Source organism: Lonchura striata, chromosome 34 (assembly GCF_046129695.1).
Source record: "Lonchura striata isolate bLonStr1 chromosome 34, bLonStr1.mat, whole genome shotgun sequence".
Taxonomy (NCBI): Eukaryota; Metazoa; Chordata; class Aves; order Passeriformes; family Estrildidae; genus Lonchura; species Lonchura striata.
The window spans coordinates 1,767,243-1,782,724 of record NC_134636.1 but is presented as its reverse complement, the minus strand read 5'-3'; the positions used below and the strand labels follow the sequence as shown (position 1 = coordinate 1,782,724).

General features: G+C 45.3%; 1 protein-coding gene across 2 annotated transcripts in view; it reads right to left on the bottom strand.

The window, feature by feature from the left end:
* Nucleotides 1-776: 776 nt before the first annotated feature.
* Nucleotides 777-15,482, bottom strand: part of ACADVL (acyl-CoA dehydrogenase very long chain) — a 31,742-nt gene continuing 17,036 nt past the window's right edge. The window contains exons 12-20 of one of the 2 annotated variants that reach the window (XM_077789515.1): nucleotides 15,145-15,231; nucleotides 13,548-13,610; nucleotides 11,629-11,730; nucleotides 9,889-9,986; nucleotides 7,837-7,909; nucleotides 5,809-5,881; nucleotides 4,923-4,995; nucleotides 3,879-3,954; nucleotides 777-2,729 (exon numbers count right to left, since the gene is read on the bottom strand). In XM_077789515.1, the coding sequence (XP_077645641.1) occupies nucleotides 2,604-2,729; nucleotides 3,879-3,954; nucleotides 4,923-4,995; nucleotides 5,809-5,881; nucleotides 7,837-7,909; nucleotides 9,889-9,986; nucleotides 11,629-11,730; nucleotides 13,548-13,610; nucleotides 15,145-15,231 (771 nt within the window). In that variant the 3' untranslated portion in view covers nucleotides 777-2,603. The remainder of the gene's footprint in view (nucleotides 2,730-3,878; nucleotides 3,955-4,922; nucleotides 4,996-5,808; nucleotides 5,882-7,836; nucleotides 7,910-9,888; nucleotides 9,987-11,628; nucleotides 11,731-13,547; nucleotides 13,611-15,144; nucleotides 15,232-15,482) is intronic. The other variant, XM_077789516.1, reaches the window with a different exon arrangement.

Here is a 15,482-nt window from a genome sequence, read left to right as displayed (position 1 = left end):
ACCCCAATTAGGACACCCCAAAACCACCCGGGACCCCCAAAAATGGCTCAGGAACCCCCCCCAAAACCCCCCCAGAGCAGCTGGAATGGGTCTGGACCCCCCAAAATCGCCCCAAAAACCCCCAAAAATTCCCCAAATTTCCTCGGGACCCCCCAAATTTCCAGCGGGACCCCCCCCACCCCAATTGGGACCCCCCAAAATTCCCCCAAAAAAGGCTCAGGACCCCCCCAAAACCCCCCCAGAGCAGCTGGAATGGGTCTGGACCCCCCAAAATCGCCCCAAAACCCCCCAAAAATCCCCCAAATTTCCTCAGGACCCCCCAAAATTTCAGAGGGAGCCCCCAGGACCCCCCCACCCCAATTGGGACCCCCCAAAAACCCCCCGCGACTCCCCAAAAATCCCCCGGGACCCCCCCAAAAACCCCCCCAGAGCTGCGGGAATGGGGCCGGACCCCCCAAAATCGCCCCAAAAACCCCCAAAAATTCCCCAAATTTCACCGGGACCCCCCCAAATTTCCAGCGGGACCCCCCAGGACCCCAATTTTCAGCCCCGGGACCCCCCAAAACCCCCCGGGACCCCCCGACCCCCCCGGCTCTCACCCCCGGGCGGCAGCGCCATGCCGGGGTTAATCCCGGATTTGGGGATTTTGGGGGATTTTGGGCGGATTTTGGGGGATTTGGGGGATTTTCGGGGGGGGCGACCCCCACGTGACCCCCCCAGGCCCGGGGGATTCTGGGATTTGGAGTTTTCCAAAAAAAAACCCGGGAGAAAACGGAGCAGGGAAAGGATTTTTATTCCTTAAGGCACAAAATTGGGGGATTTTTTTGGGGGAATTTTGCCCAAATTTGGGGAAAATGGAACGGGGGAAAATCGGGAAAATCGGCCCAAAATGAGGCGGAAAATCCCGGATTTGGGAGCGGCGAAATGAGCGAGAAAGGCACAAAAAACGGAGGGAAAAGCCTCCAAAATTCCCTGAAAATTTCAGGAAAATTCCATAAAAATTGATGGAAAATTCCCTGAAAATTACAGGAAAATTCCCTGAAAATTGATGGAAAATTCCCTGAAAAATTGAAGAAAAATTCCATCAAAAGTTAAGGAAAATTCCCTGAAAAATGAAGGAAAATTCCATAAAAATTGATGAAAAATTCCCTGAAAAGTGATGGAAAATTCTCTGAAAAATTGAAGAAAAATTCCATCAAAAGTTAAGGAAAATTCCCTGAAAATTCAGGAAAATTCCATAAAAATTGAAGGAAAATTCCATCAAAAGTTAAGGAAAATTCCCTGAAAATTGCAGGAAAATTCAGTCAAAATTTTGGGAAAATTTCTTCAAAAGTGGTGAAAAGTTCCCTGAAAAAATGAAGGCAAATTCCATCAAAATTGAAGGAAAATTCCTTCAAAAATTAAGGAAAATTTCCACAAAATTGAGGAAAAAAATCCCTGAAAATGTCAGGAAAATTCCGTCAAAACTGATGGAAAATTCCTTCAAAAGTGGAGAAAAATTCCCTCAAAAATTCAGGAAAATTCCATAAAAATTGAAGGAAAATTCCCTGAAAATTCCTTCAAAAGTTAAAGAAAATTCCCTCAAAAATTAAGGAAAATTCCTTGAAAATTGAAGGAAAATTTCCTCCAAATTTTGGGGATTTTTTTTAGTATTTTTGGGTATTTTTGGGATATTTTTGTTTCTCAGGGGTGTTTTAGGGTGGATTTGGGTATTTTTGGGTGGTTTTTGGGGTATTTTTGGGGTATTTTTGGGGTATTTTTGGGGTATTTTTGGAGAATTTTTGGGTGGTTTTTTGGGGTATTTTGGGGTATTTTTGGGTGGGTTTTGGGGTATTTTTGGGTGGTTTTTGGGGTATTTTTGGGGTATTTTTGGGGTATTTTTGGGGTATTTTTGGGGGTATTTTTGGGTGGTTTTTGGGATATTTTTGGGTGGTTTTTGGGATATTTTTGGGGTATTTTTGGGTGGTTTTTTGGGGTATTTTTTGGGGTATTTTTGTGTGGTTTTTGGGGTATTTTTGGGGTATTTTTGGGTGGTTTTTGGGGTATTTTTGGGTGTTTTTTTGGATGATTTTGTCTCTCAGAAGCCCAGCGTTATTTTAGAGGTGTTTTAAAGTGCTTTTTGGGGTATTTTGGGATATTTTTGGGTGCTTTTTGGGGTATTTTTGGGGTATTTTTGGGTGGTTTTGGGTATTTTCGGGTGTTTTTGGCCGTCACAAGCCCAGCGTTATTTTAGGGTGGTTTTGGGGGTATTTTGGGTTGTTTTTTGGGTATTTTTTGGGTATTTTGGGGTGTTTTTGGGTATTTTTGTCTCTCAAAAGCCCAGGGGTGTTTTAGGCTTATTTTAGGGTGTTTTTTGGGGTATTTTGGGGTGTTTTTGGGGTATTTTGGGGTGTTTTTGGGTGTTTTTGGGGTGTTTTTGGGTGGTTTTGGCCGTCAGAAGCCCAGGGGTGTTTTAGGGTGTTTTTTGGGGTATTTTGGGGTGTTTTTGGGTGTTTTTGGGGTGTTTTTGGGTGTTTTAGGCCGTCAGAAGCCCAGGTTTATTTTAGGGTGGTTTTAGGGTGGTTTTTTGGGTGTTTTTGGGTGTTTTTGGGTGTTTTTTGCTCTCAGAAGCCCAGCGGGGTGGGCACCACCACCCCCTCGCTCTCCACCACAGCCGCCGCCAGGTCCCGAAAGTTCCGGAAGCTTCGGCTCGGGAGCGGCCGCAGCGCGGCCAGGACGCGCTCGTGGGCCTGAGGAGTCCAAATCAGCCCCAAATTATCCCAAAATCAGCCCCAAATCAGCCCCGAATCAGCCCCAAATCAGCCCCGAATCAGCCCCAAATTATCCCAAAATCAGCCCCAAATTATCCCAAAATCGGCCCAAAATTATCCCAAAATCAGCCCCCAAATTATCCCAAAATTATCCCAAAATCAGCCCCAAATTATCCCAAAATCAGCCCCAAATCAGCCCCAAATTATCCCAAAATCAGCCCCAAATCAGCCCCAAATTATCCCAAAATCGGCCCAAAATTATCCCAGAATCAGCCCAAAATTATCCTAAAATCAGCCCCAAATCGGCCCAAAATTATCCCAAAATTAGCCCCAAATCGGCCCAAAATTATCCCCAAATCAGCCCAAAATTATCCCAAAATCAGCCCCCAAATTATCCCAAAATCGGCCCAAAATTATCCCCAAATCAGCCCAAAATTATCCTAAAATCAGCCCATAATTATCCCAAAATCAGCCCCCAAATTATCCCAAAATTATCCCAAAATCACCCCCCAAATTATCCCAAAATTAGCCCCCAAATTATCCCAAAATCAGCCCAAAATTATCCCAAAATCAGCCCCAAATCAGCCCAAAATCAGCCCAAAACCAGCCTCAAATTATCCCAAAATCAGCCCAAAATTATCCCAAAATCAGCCCAAAATTATCCCAAAATAAGCCCCAAATTATCCCCAAACTAGCCCAAAATCAGCCCAAAATTACCCCCAAATCAGCTCAAAATCAACCCCAAAAATCAGCCCAAAATCAGCCCCGAATCAGCCAAAAATTATCCCCCAAATAACCCCAAAACCAACCCAAAATCACCCCAAAATCACTCCAAAATCAGCTGGGAATCACCCAAAAATCACCCCCAAAACCAACCCCAAATCAGCCCCAGAACAACCCCAAAATTATCCCGAAAAATCCCCCAAAATTCCCATTAAATTCCCCCAAAAATTCCCATTAAATTCCCCCAAAAATTTCCCGGAAATGTTCAAATTTCCCCAAAAAATCCCCCCAAAATCCCAAAATCCCCCCCCAAAATCCCCCCGGGAATTCCCGAATTTCCCCGGAATTCCCGAATTTCCCCGGAATTCCGAATTTCCCCGGAATTCCCGAATTTCCCGGCCTTACCTCCTGGCACCAGCTCAGCGCCAGCAGCCGCTCGTGCTGGGCCGTGGGGAGCCCCGAATTCAGCGCCCTCGAGGCCCTGGGGGGGGAGGGGGAGACCCCAAAATTTGGGGAGGGGTCCCAGAAACCCCCCCGGGAAAACAGAGAAAAAAAATTTGGCCAAAATCCACCGAAATTCGGCTGAAATTTGGCCGAAATTCGGCTGAAAACGCAAAAAAATTCACCCCGAAATTCAATGTAGAGCTGGAATTCCCCCCGCCCTCCAAAATTCCCAAAATTCTCCAAAATTCGCCCGAATTTCTCTCTCCGATCCAGAGGAAATTCCCAAAAATCCCAAAATATCTTCAAACACGCCCAAAATCCCCAAACCCACCCAGAATTCCCAAAAAAATCCCCAAAAAATTCCCAAAACTCACCCAGAATTCCCAAAAATTCCTCCCAAATTCCCCAAAAAAAATGCCCCAAAATTCCCAAAAATGCCCCATGATGCCCCAAAATTCCCCAAAACCCACAAGAATTCACAAAAGCCACCCAGAATTCCCCAAAAATACCCCCAAATTCCCAAAAATACCCCAAAATTCCCCAAAAATCCCCCAAAAAATCCCCCTAAAATCCCCAAAACCCACCCAGGATTCCCAAAAAAATCCCCAAAAAAATCCCAAACCCACCCAAAATTCCCTAAAATTCAAAAAAATTCCCCCAAAATCCACCGAGACTTCCCAAAACCCACCCAGAATTCCCAAAAATTCCCCCAAAATCCCCAAAAATCCCCCTAAAATCCTCCAAAACTCCTAAAAATTCCCCAAAAATCCCCCCAAAATATCCCTAAAATCCCCAAAATTCCAAAACCCCTCCCAAAATTCCCAAAAAATTCCCAAAAAATCCCCCCCAAAACTCCCCCAAATTCCCAAAAATGCCCCCAAAACTCCCGAAAAATCCCCCCCAAATCCCCCCAAACTCCCTCAAATTTCCCATAAATGCCCCAAAATTCCCAAAAATTCCCCAAAATTCCCAAATTTCCCCGAAATTCCCGAAATCCGGCGTTACCGCGACAGCACCACGGCCATGGCGTAGACGTCGATGGCGGCGTCGGCCACGCGCTTCAGGGAGAACTGCTCCTCTTCGGGGGGGATTTGGGGGGTCAGCACCCCAAAAATCCACCCCGGGACCCCCAAAACCGAACTCGGCGACCCCGAAAATCCCCGGGAGCCCCAAAATCCCCCAAAATTTGGGGTGAAAAACCCCAAAAATGGGAAAAAAACGGAAAAAATTCAGCTAAAAATCCACATTTTTTTTGCCTGAATGTGGCCAAATTTTGCCCAAAAAGCCCCAAATTTGAATCAAAATCCACCCCAGGACCCCCAAAATTGAACTCAGCAACCCTGAAAACCCCCAAGAGCCCCAAAATCCCCCAAAATTTGGGGTAAAAAACCCCAAAAATGAGAAAATTTGGGTAAAAATTCAACTTTGGGAGTCCCAAAATTCCCAAAAATTTCACTAAAATGCCCCAAAATTTGCCCAAAATTCCACCCAGGACCCCAAAAATTGACCTTGGGACCCCAAAAAACTCCCAGGACCGCCCCAAAAAATCTCAAATTTGGGGCAAAACTCTCAAATTTTGACTAAACATGGGAAAATTTGGGTCGAGTTCAGCCCTGAATTCCCAAAATTCCCCAAAATTCCCCAAAATTCCCCAAAATTCCCCAAAATTTCGGATTTTTGGTTCCTCCTCCCCCGCCCCAAATTTGGGGATCTGGGGACCCCCAAAAATTGATTGAAAACGCCTCAAAAATGGGGGGGAAAACCCAAAAAAATTCCATTTAAATCCCCCAAAATGCCCCAAAATTGTGGATTTTTGGGGTCCCCCGGCCCCTCCCGGGTCCCGAATTTTGGGATTTGCCCAAAATTTGGGGGATTTGCCCCAAAACCTCACCCACGATCCTCTTGCCGTGCTTGAGCAGCAGCGCCTCGGCCGTGGCGGCGAAGAGCTCCAGGCACTGCTGGGTCTGGGGAGAGCCAAAAACGCCCAAATTCAGCCCAAAATCGGCCCAAATTCGGCCAAAATTCGGCCAAAATTCAGCCCAAATTCAGCCCAAATTCGGCCCAAAATTCAGCCCAAATTCGGCCAAAATTCGGCCAAAATTCGGCCAAAATTCCGCCCAAATTCGGCCAAAATTCGGCCCAAAATTCAGCCCAAATTCGGCCAAAATTCGGCCCAAAATTCAGCCAAAATTCAGCCCAAAATTCAGCCCAAAATCAGCCCAAATTCAGCCCAAAATTCAGCCAAAATTCGGCCAAAATTCGGCCAAAATTCGGCCAAAATTGAGCCCAAATTCGGCCCAAATTCAGCCCAAATTCGGCCCAAATTCGGCCAAAATTCAGCCCAAAATTCAGCCCAAATTCAGCCCAAAATTCAGCCCAAAATCAGCCCAAATTCAGCCCAAAATTCAGCCAAAATTCGGCCAAAATTCGGCCAAAATTCGGCCAAAATTGAGCCCAAATTCGGCCCAAATTCAGCCCAAATTCGGCCCAAATTCGGCCAAAATTCAGCCAAAATTCAGCCCAAATTCAGCCCAAAATTCAGCCCAAAATCAGCCCAAATTCAGCCCAAAATTCAGCCAAAATTCCGCCCAAATTCGGCCAAAATTCGGCCAAAATTGAGCCCAAATTCAGCCCAAATTCAGCCCAAATTTGGCCTAAATTCGGCCAAAATGCAGCCCAAAATTCAGCAAAAATTTGGCCCAAAACCGCCAAAATTCAGCCCAAAATTCAGCCAAAATTGAGTCCAAATTCAGCCCAAATTTAGCAAAAACTCCACCCAAAATTCAGCCAAAATTCGAAAAAAATTCAGCCAAAATTTGGAAAAAATTCAGGCAGAATTTGGCCAAAATTCAGCCAAAAATTTGGAAAAAAAATTCAGCCAAAATTTGGCCAAAATTTGGAAAAAAATCAGCCAAAATTCACCCAAATTCAGCCCAAACTGAACCAAAATTCACCCAAAATTCAGGACTCCAGTTTTGGGGGTTTTGAGGTGGATTTGGGGATTTTTGTGAGATTTTTGGGTGATTTTTGGGTGGATTTGGGGTGAATTTTGGGGTGAATTTTGGGGTTTTTGGAGTGATTTTTGGGGTGAATTTTGTGAATTTTGGGGTGAATTTGGTGATTTTAGGTTGATTTTGAGGTGAATTTTGGGATGAATTTTGGGGCGATTTTTGCGGTGAATTTTGGGTGATTTTGAGGTGGATTTTGGGGTTTTTGGGGTGATTTTTGGGGTGGATTTTGGGTGATTTTTGGGGCGAGTTTTTTGGGTGGATTTTGGGGTGAATTTTGGGGTGAATTTTGGGGTGATTTTGGGGTGGATTTTGGGTGAATTTTGGGGTTTTTGGATTGATTTTGGGGTGAATTTTGGGGCGATTTTTGGGGTGAATTTTGTGGGTTTTGGAAGTGAATTTTGGGGTGAATTTGGGGCAGATTTTGGGTGAATTTTGGGGTTTTTGGATTGATTTTGGAAGTGAATTTTGGGGCGATTTTTGGGATGAATTTTGGGATGAATTTTGGGGTTTTTGGATTGATTTTGGGGTGAATTTGGGGGATTTTGGGCTGAATTTGGGGGTGGATTTTGGGTTGATTTTTGGGGTGGATTTGGGGCGATTTTTGGGATGAATTTTGTGGGTTTTGGGGGTGAATTTTGGGGTGAGTTTTGGGTGATTTTTGGGTTGATTTTGGGTGATTTTTGGGGTGGATTTTGGGTGATTTTGGGGTGAATTTGGGGGTGAATTTTGGGTTGATTTTGGGGTGAATTTTGGGCGGTTTTTGGGATGAATTTTGTGGGTTTTGGGGTGAATTTTGGGGTGGATTTGGGGCGATTTTGGGGATGAATTTTGTGGGTTTTGGGGTGAGTTTTGGGTTGATTTTGGGTGAGTTTTGGGGTGAATTTGGGGGATTTTGGGTCGGCACTCACCTGCTGGGCGCCGTCCTGGAGCTCAGGGTGCACCAGGGGCTGCAGCGAGAGCCCCGAGCCCAGCCCGGCCTTCCTGCAACAGAAAGAGGATTTTGGGGCAAAAACGGCCCAAATCGGGATTTTGGGGAGAAAAATCGGGATTATGGGGAGAAAAATCGGGATTTTGGGGAGAAAAATCGGGATTTTGGGGGAAAAAATTGGGATTTTGGGGAGAAAAATCGGGATTTTGGGGGGAAAAATCGGGATTTTGGGGGAAAAAATTGGGATTTTGGGGAGAAAAATCAGGATTTTGGGGGGAAAAAACAGCCAAAATCGGGATTTTGGGGAGAAAAACTGCCAAAATTGGGATTTGGGGAGAAAAATCAGGATTTTGGGGAGAAAAATCAGGATTTTGGGGGGAAAAAAACAGCCAAAATCAGGATTTTGGGGAGAAAAAATTGGGATTTTGGGGAGAAAAATCCGGATTTTTGGGGGGAAAAAACTGCCAAAATTGGGATTTTGGGGGGAAAAAGTGGGATTTTGGGGAAAAAAACAGCCAAAATTGGGATTTTGGGGGGGGGAAAAGGATTATTTTGGATTATTTGGGCTGGTTTTGGTTGATTTTGGGTGATTTTGGGTTGTTTTGGGTGATGTTTGGTGATTTTGGGTGATTTTTTGGGTGGTTTTGGGTGATTTTGGGCTGGTTTTGGGTGGTTTTGGGTGATTTCAGGTGAATTTTGGGTGGTTTTGGGCACTTTTTGGGTGGTTTTGGCTCGTTTTGGGTGGATTTTGGGTGATTTGGGGCAGTTTTGGGGCAGATTTTGGGTGGTTTTGGGTGAATTTGGGGTGTTTTAGGGTGTTTTTGGCAGTTTTTGGGTGTTTTGGGGCAGATTTTGGGTGTTTTGGCAGTTTTGGGGTGTTTTGGGGCAGATTTTGGGTGATTTTGGGCAGTTTTTGGGTGATTTTGGCTATTTTTTTGGCAGTTTTTTTGTGATTTTGGGTATTTTGGGTATTTTTGGCAGTTTTGGGGTGTTTTGGGCAGTTTTGGGTCAGTTTTGGGGTGATTTTGGGTATTTTTGTCTGGTTTGGGGCAGTTTTGGGCTGTTTTGGGCTGTTTTTTGCTGTTTTTGCCAGTTTTGGGGTGATTTTGGCAGTTTTGGGCAGTTTTTGGGTCAGTTTTGGGGTGAATTTGGGGTGTTTTTGGCAGGATTTTGGCAGTTTTTGGGTGTTTTTGGCAGTTTTTGGCTGTTTTTGGGCAGTTTCTGGGTGATTTTGGCTGTTTTGGGTCAGGTTTTGGGTGAATTTGGGGTGTTTTTGGCAGGATTTTGGCAGTTTTTGGGTGTTTTTGGCAGTTTTTTGCTGTTTTGGGCAGTTTCTGGGTGATTTTGGCAGTTTTGGGTCAGTTTTTGGGTGAATTTGGGGTGTTTTTGGCTGTTTTTGGCAGTTTTTGGGTGTTTTTGGCAGTTTTGGGTCAGTTTTTGGGTGAATTTGGGGTGTTTTTGGCTGTTTTTGGCAGTTTTTGGGTCAGGTTTTGGGTGAATTTGGGGTGTTTTTGGCAGGATTTTGGCAGTTTTGGGGTGTTTTTGGCCGTTTTTGGCTGTTTTTGGCAGTTTTTGGGTGTTTTTGGCAGTTTTGGGTCAGGTTTTGGGTGAATTTGGGGTGGTTTTGGCTGTTTTTGGCAGTTTTTGGGTGTTTTTGGCAGTTTTGGGTCAGGTTTTGGGTGAATTTGGGGTGGTTTTGGCAGTTTTGGGCAGTTTTGGGCAGTTTTTGGGTCAGTTTTGGGTGAATTTGGGGTGTTTTGGGCAGTTTTTGGGTCAGTTTTGGGTGAATTTGGGGTGTTTTGGGCAGTTTTGGGTCAGTTTTGGGCAGTTTTTGGCAGTTTTGGGTGAATTTGGGGTGTTTTGGGCAGTTTTGGGCAGTTTTGGGCAGTTTTTGGCAGTTTCGGGTGAATTTGGGGTGTTTTGGGCAGTTTTTGGCAGTTTTTGGGTGAATTTGGGGTGTTTTGGGCAGTTTTGGGTCAGTTTTGGGCAGTTTTTGGCAGTTTTTGGGTGGATTTGGGGTGTTTTCGGGTACCTGCGCAGCCGCCGCGTCACCTCCCCGGTCAGGACCCCGACGTTGCCCAGGGGGTCCCTGAGCGCCGCCTGCACCCCCCGGAGCTGCGCCCCCAGGCCCTGCGGACCGGTATGGACCAGTATGGACCAGTACGGACCAGTACGGACCAGTATGGACCAGTACGGACCAGTACGGACCAGTATGGACCGGTATGGACCAGTACGGACCAGTACGGACCAGTACGGACCAGTATGGACCGGTATGGACCAGTACGGACCAGTACGGACCAGTATGGACCGGTATGGACCAGTATGGACCAGTACGGACCAGTATAAACCGGTACGGACCAGTACGGACCAGTACGGACCAGTATGGACCAGTACGGACCAGTACGGACCAGTACGGACCAGTACGGACCAGTATGGACCGGTATGGACCAGTACGGACCAGTACGGACCAGTACGGACCAGTATGGACCGGTATGGACCAGTATGGACCAGTATGGACCGGTATGGACCAGTACGGACCAGTATGGACCAGTACGGACCAGTATGGACCGGTACGGACCAGTACGGACCAGTATGGACCAGTATGGACCGGTACGGACCAGTACGGACCAGTACGGACCAGTATAAACCAGTATAAACCAGTACAGACCAGTACGGACCAGTACGGACCGGTATGGACCAGTACGGACCAGTACGGACCAGTATGGACCAGTACGGACCGGTATGGACCAGTATGGACCGGTACGGACCGGTATGGACCAGTACGGACCAGTATGGACCAGTACGGACCGGTATGGACCAGTATGGACCGGTACGGACCGGTATGGACCAGTACGGACCAGTATGGACCGGTATGGACCGGTACGGACCAGTATGGACCGGTACGGACCAGTATGGACCAGTATGGACCAGTATGGACCAGTATAAAACAGTACGGACCAGTATGGACCAGTATGGACCGACCGGTATAAACCAGTACGGACCAGTACGGACCAGTATAAACCAGTACAGACCAGTACGGACTAGTATGGACCAGTATGGACCAGTATAAACCAGTCCAAACCAGTATAAACCACTCTAAACTGGTTCAAACAAGTCCAGACCAGTCCAAACCGGTCCAGACCAGTATAAACCAGTCCAAACCAGTACCTGGAAGCCCTGCAGGGCCACAAAGAGCCGCAGGATGTCCTGGAACCCCTCCCAGTATAAACCAGTATAAATTCCTCCAAACCGGTCCAAACCAGTCCAAACCAGTCCAAACCAGTATAAACCAGTCCAAACCAGTATAACCCAGTATAAACCAGTATAAACCAGTACCTGGAAGCCCTGCAGGGCCATGAAGAGCCGCAGGATGTCCTGGAACCCCTCCCAGTATAAACCAGTATAAACCAGTATAAACCAGTATAAATTCCTCCAAACCGGTCCAAACCAGTCCAAACCAGTCCAAACCAGTATAAACCAGTATAACCCAGTCCAAACCAGTATAAACCAGTCCAAACCAGTCCAAACCAGTACCTGGAAGCCCTGCAGGGCCACGAAGAGCCGCAGGATGTCCTGGAACCCCTCCCAGTATAAACCAGTACGGACCAGTATGGACCAGTATAACCCAGTCCAAACCAGTATAACCCAGTCCAAACCAGTATAAACCAGTATAAATTCCTCCAAACCAGCCCAAACCAGTCCAAACTAGTCCAAACCAGTATAAACCAGTCCAAACCAGTCCAAACCAGTATAAACCAGTATAACCCAGTACCTGGAAGCCCTGCAGGGCCACGAAGAGCCGCAGGATGTCGTTGGTTCCCTCGAAGATGCGGAAAATCCTCAAATCCCGCAGGACGCGCTCCACGCCCTGCTCCTGCGGCCCGGATTCCCAAAATTCCCAACATTCCCAACATTCCAACATTCCCAAAATTCCCAAAATCCCAACATTCCCAAAATCCCAACATTCCCAACATTCCCAAAATTCCCAACATTCCAACATTCCCAAAATCCCAACATTCCCAACATTCCCAACATTCCCAAAATTCCCAACATTCCCAAAATCCCAACATTCCCAAAATTCCAACATTCCCAAAATCCCAACATTCCCAACATTCCCAAAATTCCCAACATTCCAACATTCCCAAAATCCCAACATTCCCAACATTCCCAAAATCCCAACATTCCAACATTCCAACATTCCCAAAATTCCAACATTCCCAAAATCCCAACATTCCAACATTCCAACATTCCAACATTCCCAAAATCCCAACATTCCAACATTCCCAAAATACTCCCATAAAAATATTCCCATAAAAATCCCCCAATTTCCCAAAATATTCCCATAAAAATATTCCCATAAAAATCCCCAAAATTCCAAAATTCCCAAAATGTTCCCATAAAAATCCCAAAAATTCCCAAAATTCCCCAAATATACCAATAAAAATCCCCAAAATTCCAAAATTCCCAAAATATTCCCATAAAAGTCCCAAAATATTCCCATAAAAGTCCCAAAAATCCCAAAATTCCCAAAATATTCCCATAAAAATCCCCAAAAATTCCAAAATTCCCAAAATATTCCCATAAAAATCCCCAAAAATTCCAAAATTCCCAAAATATTCCCATAAAAATCCCCAAAAATTCCCAAAATATTCTCATAAAAATCCCCAAAAATTCCAAAATTCCCAAAATATTCCCATAAAAATCCCCAAAATTCCCCAAAATTCCCAAAATATTCCCATAAAAATCCCCAGAAATCCCCAAATTCCCCAAATATTCCCATAAAAATCCCAAAAATCCCAAAATTCCCAAAATATTCCCATAAAAATCCCCAAAAATTCCAAAATTCCCAAAACACTCCCATAAAAATTCCCAAAATTCCCAAAATATTCCCATAAAAATCCCCAAAAATTCCCAAAACAGTCCCACAGAAATCCCCAAAAATTCCAAAATTCCCAAAATAGTCCCACAGAAATCCCAAAAATCCCCAAAATTCCCAAAATATTCCCACAGAAATCCCCAAGTTCCCAACATTCCCGGAAAAAAATCCCCAAAATTCCCACCGAAATCATCAAAAATTCCCAACATTCCCAACATTCCCAAAATGTTCCCAAAATGTTCCCAAAATTCTCCCATAAAAATCCCCCAAATCCCAAAATTCCCAAAATGTTCCCAAAATATTCCCAAAATTCCCATAAAAATCCCCAAATTCCTGAAATGTTCCCAAAATATTCCCAAAATATTCCCATAAAAGTCCCAAAATTCCCAAATTGTTCCCACAGAAATCCCAAAATTCCCAAAATTCCCAAAACGTTCCAAACATTCCCAACACAATCATCAAAAATCCCAAAAAAAACCCCAAAAAATGGGCAAAAAACCCCCAAAAATCAGGAAAAAAACCCCAAAATCCCGGGAAATTTCCCCGAAATTCCGACAATTCCCGAGCCCCAAATTCCAGAATCCACAAAATCCCAAAAAAGCCCCAAAATTTTGGGATTTGGCCCCAAAAATTGGGGGGGAAAAAAACCACCCAAATGGGGGAAAAAAGGGGGGAAAAACCCCAAAAATCAGGGAAAAAACCCCCAAAATCCCGGGAATTTCCCCCGAAATTCCGACAATTCCCGAGCCCCAAATTCCAGAATTCCCAAAATCCCAAAAAACCCCAAAATTTTGGGATTTGGCCCCAAATCTCACCTGCATGAAGCCCATCCCCCCCATGATCTGGATGCACTCGTCGGCCACGGCCCAGGCGGCCTCCTGGGATTCGGGGAGAAATCCGGGAATTTCGGGAAAAATCCGGGAATTTGGGGGGAAATTCGGGAATTTTGGGGGGAAATGTGGGAATTTGGGGGAGAAATGTGGGAATTTGGGGGGAAATTCGGGAATTTCGGGAAAAATCTGGGAATTTGGGGGGAAATGTGGGAATTTGGGGGGAAATTCGGGAATTTTGGGGGGAAATTCGGGGATTTGGGGGAGAAATCTGGGAATTTCGGGAAAAATCCGGGAATTTGGGGAGAAATTAGGGAATTTGGGGAAAAATCCAGGAATTTGGGGGGAAATTCGGGAATTTGGGGAGAAATGCGGGAATTTCGGGGAGAAATGTGGGAATTTGGGGGGAAATTCGGGAATTTGGGGAGAAATTCGGGAATTTGGGGGAAATGTGGGAATTTTGGGGAGAAATTTGGGGATTTGGGGGAGAAATTTGGGGATTTGGGGGAGAAATTCGGGAATTTCGGGAAAAATCCAGGAATTTGGGGGAAATGCGGGAATTTGGGGGGAAATTCGGGAATTTCGGGGAGAAATTCAAGAATTTTGGGGAGAAATCTGGGAATTTGGGGAAAAAAAATCAGAATTTTGGGGGAAAAATCGGGAATTCTGGGGAGAAATCTGGGATTTGTGGGGGGAATTTTGGGGAGAAATTTGGGAATTTCAGGGAAAATCTGGGGATTTGGGGGAAAATTCGGGAATTTTGTGAGAAAATTTGGGAATTTTGGGGAGAAATCTGGGAATTTCGGGAAAAATCCGGGAATTTGGGGGAAATGTGGGAATTTTGGGGAGAAATCGGGGAATTTTGGGGAAAATTCGGGAATATGGGGGAGAAATTGGGGAATTTTTGGGGAGAAATCCGGGAATTTGGGAAATATATGGGAATTTTGGGGAGAAATGCAGGAATTTCAGGGAGAAATTTGGGAATTCTGGGGAGAAATCGGGGAATTTGGGGGAATTTTGGGAATTTTAGGAAAAACAGGGGGATTTGGGGGAAAATTTGGGAATTGGGAATTTTGGGGAGAAATTTGGGAATTTTGGGGAGAAATCTGGAGATTTGGGGGGAAAATTGGGAGTTTTAGGGAAAATTTGGGAATCTGGGGGTAAAATCAGGAATTTTGGGGAGAAATTTGGGAATTTTGGGGAGAAAATCAGGAATTTGGGGAGAAATTCGGGAATCTGGGGGAAATTTGGGATTTTGGAGAAAATCCACCCTGGAAAAGCCCAAAATTCCCAAAAAATCCCCCCAAAATTTGGGAAAATCCCAAGTTTTCCCCCGAAGTCCATAAAAATCCATCCCAAACTCCCCCAAAATTTGGGAAGTTCCCAAAATTCCTCCCAAAAATCCTTCCCAATCTCCCCCAAAATTTGGGAAAATCCTAAAATTCCCCCCAAATTTGGGAAGATCCCAAAATACCTCCTAAAAATCCCCCCCCAAACTCCCCAAAATTTGGGAAAATCCCTCCCAAACTCCCCAAATCCCCCCAAAATTCCCCAAAATTTGGGAATTCCCCGAATTCCTCACGGAGCCGAAGATTTTGCTGATGGCCGCCTCGATCTGGAAGTCGGGGTCGCCTCGGTCCATGTTGGCGCTGATCATGAAGGCCATGGACTGGATTTGGGGGAAAAAAACGGGAATTTGGGACATTCCCAAAAAATTGGGGATGCTCCCAAAAAATGGGGGAAGTTCCCGTTGGAATTCCGGGGTTTTTCCATTAAAAAATCGCCAAAATTTGATCAAAATGGACCCAAATTCCACCGAAATTCAGCCCAGAATCGTCTCCATCCGTCAGGATTTGGGGGAAAAAAACGGGAATTTGGGACGTTCCCAAAAAATTTGGGATGTTCCCAAAAAATCTGTGA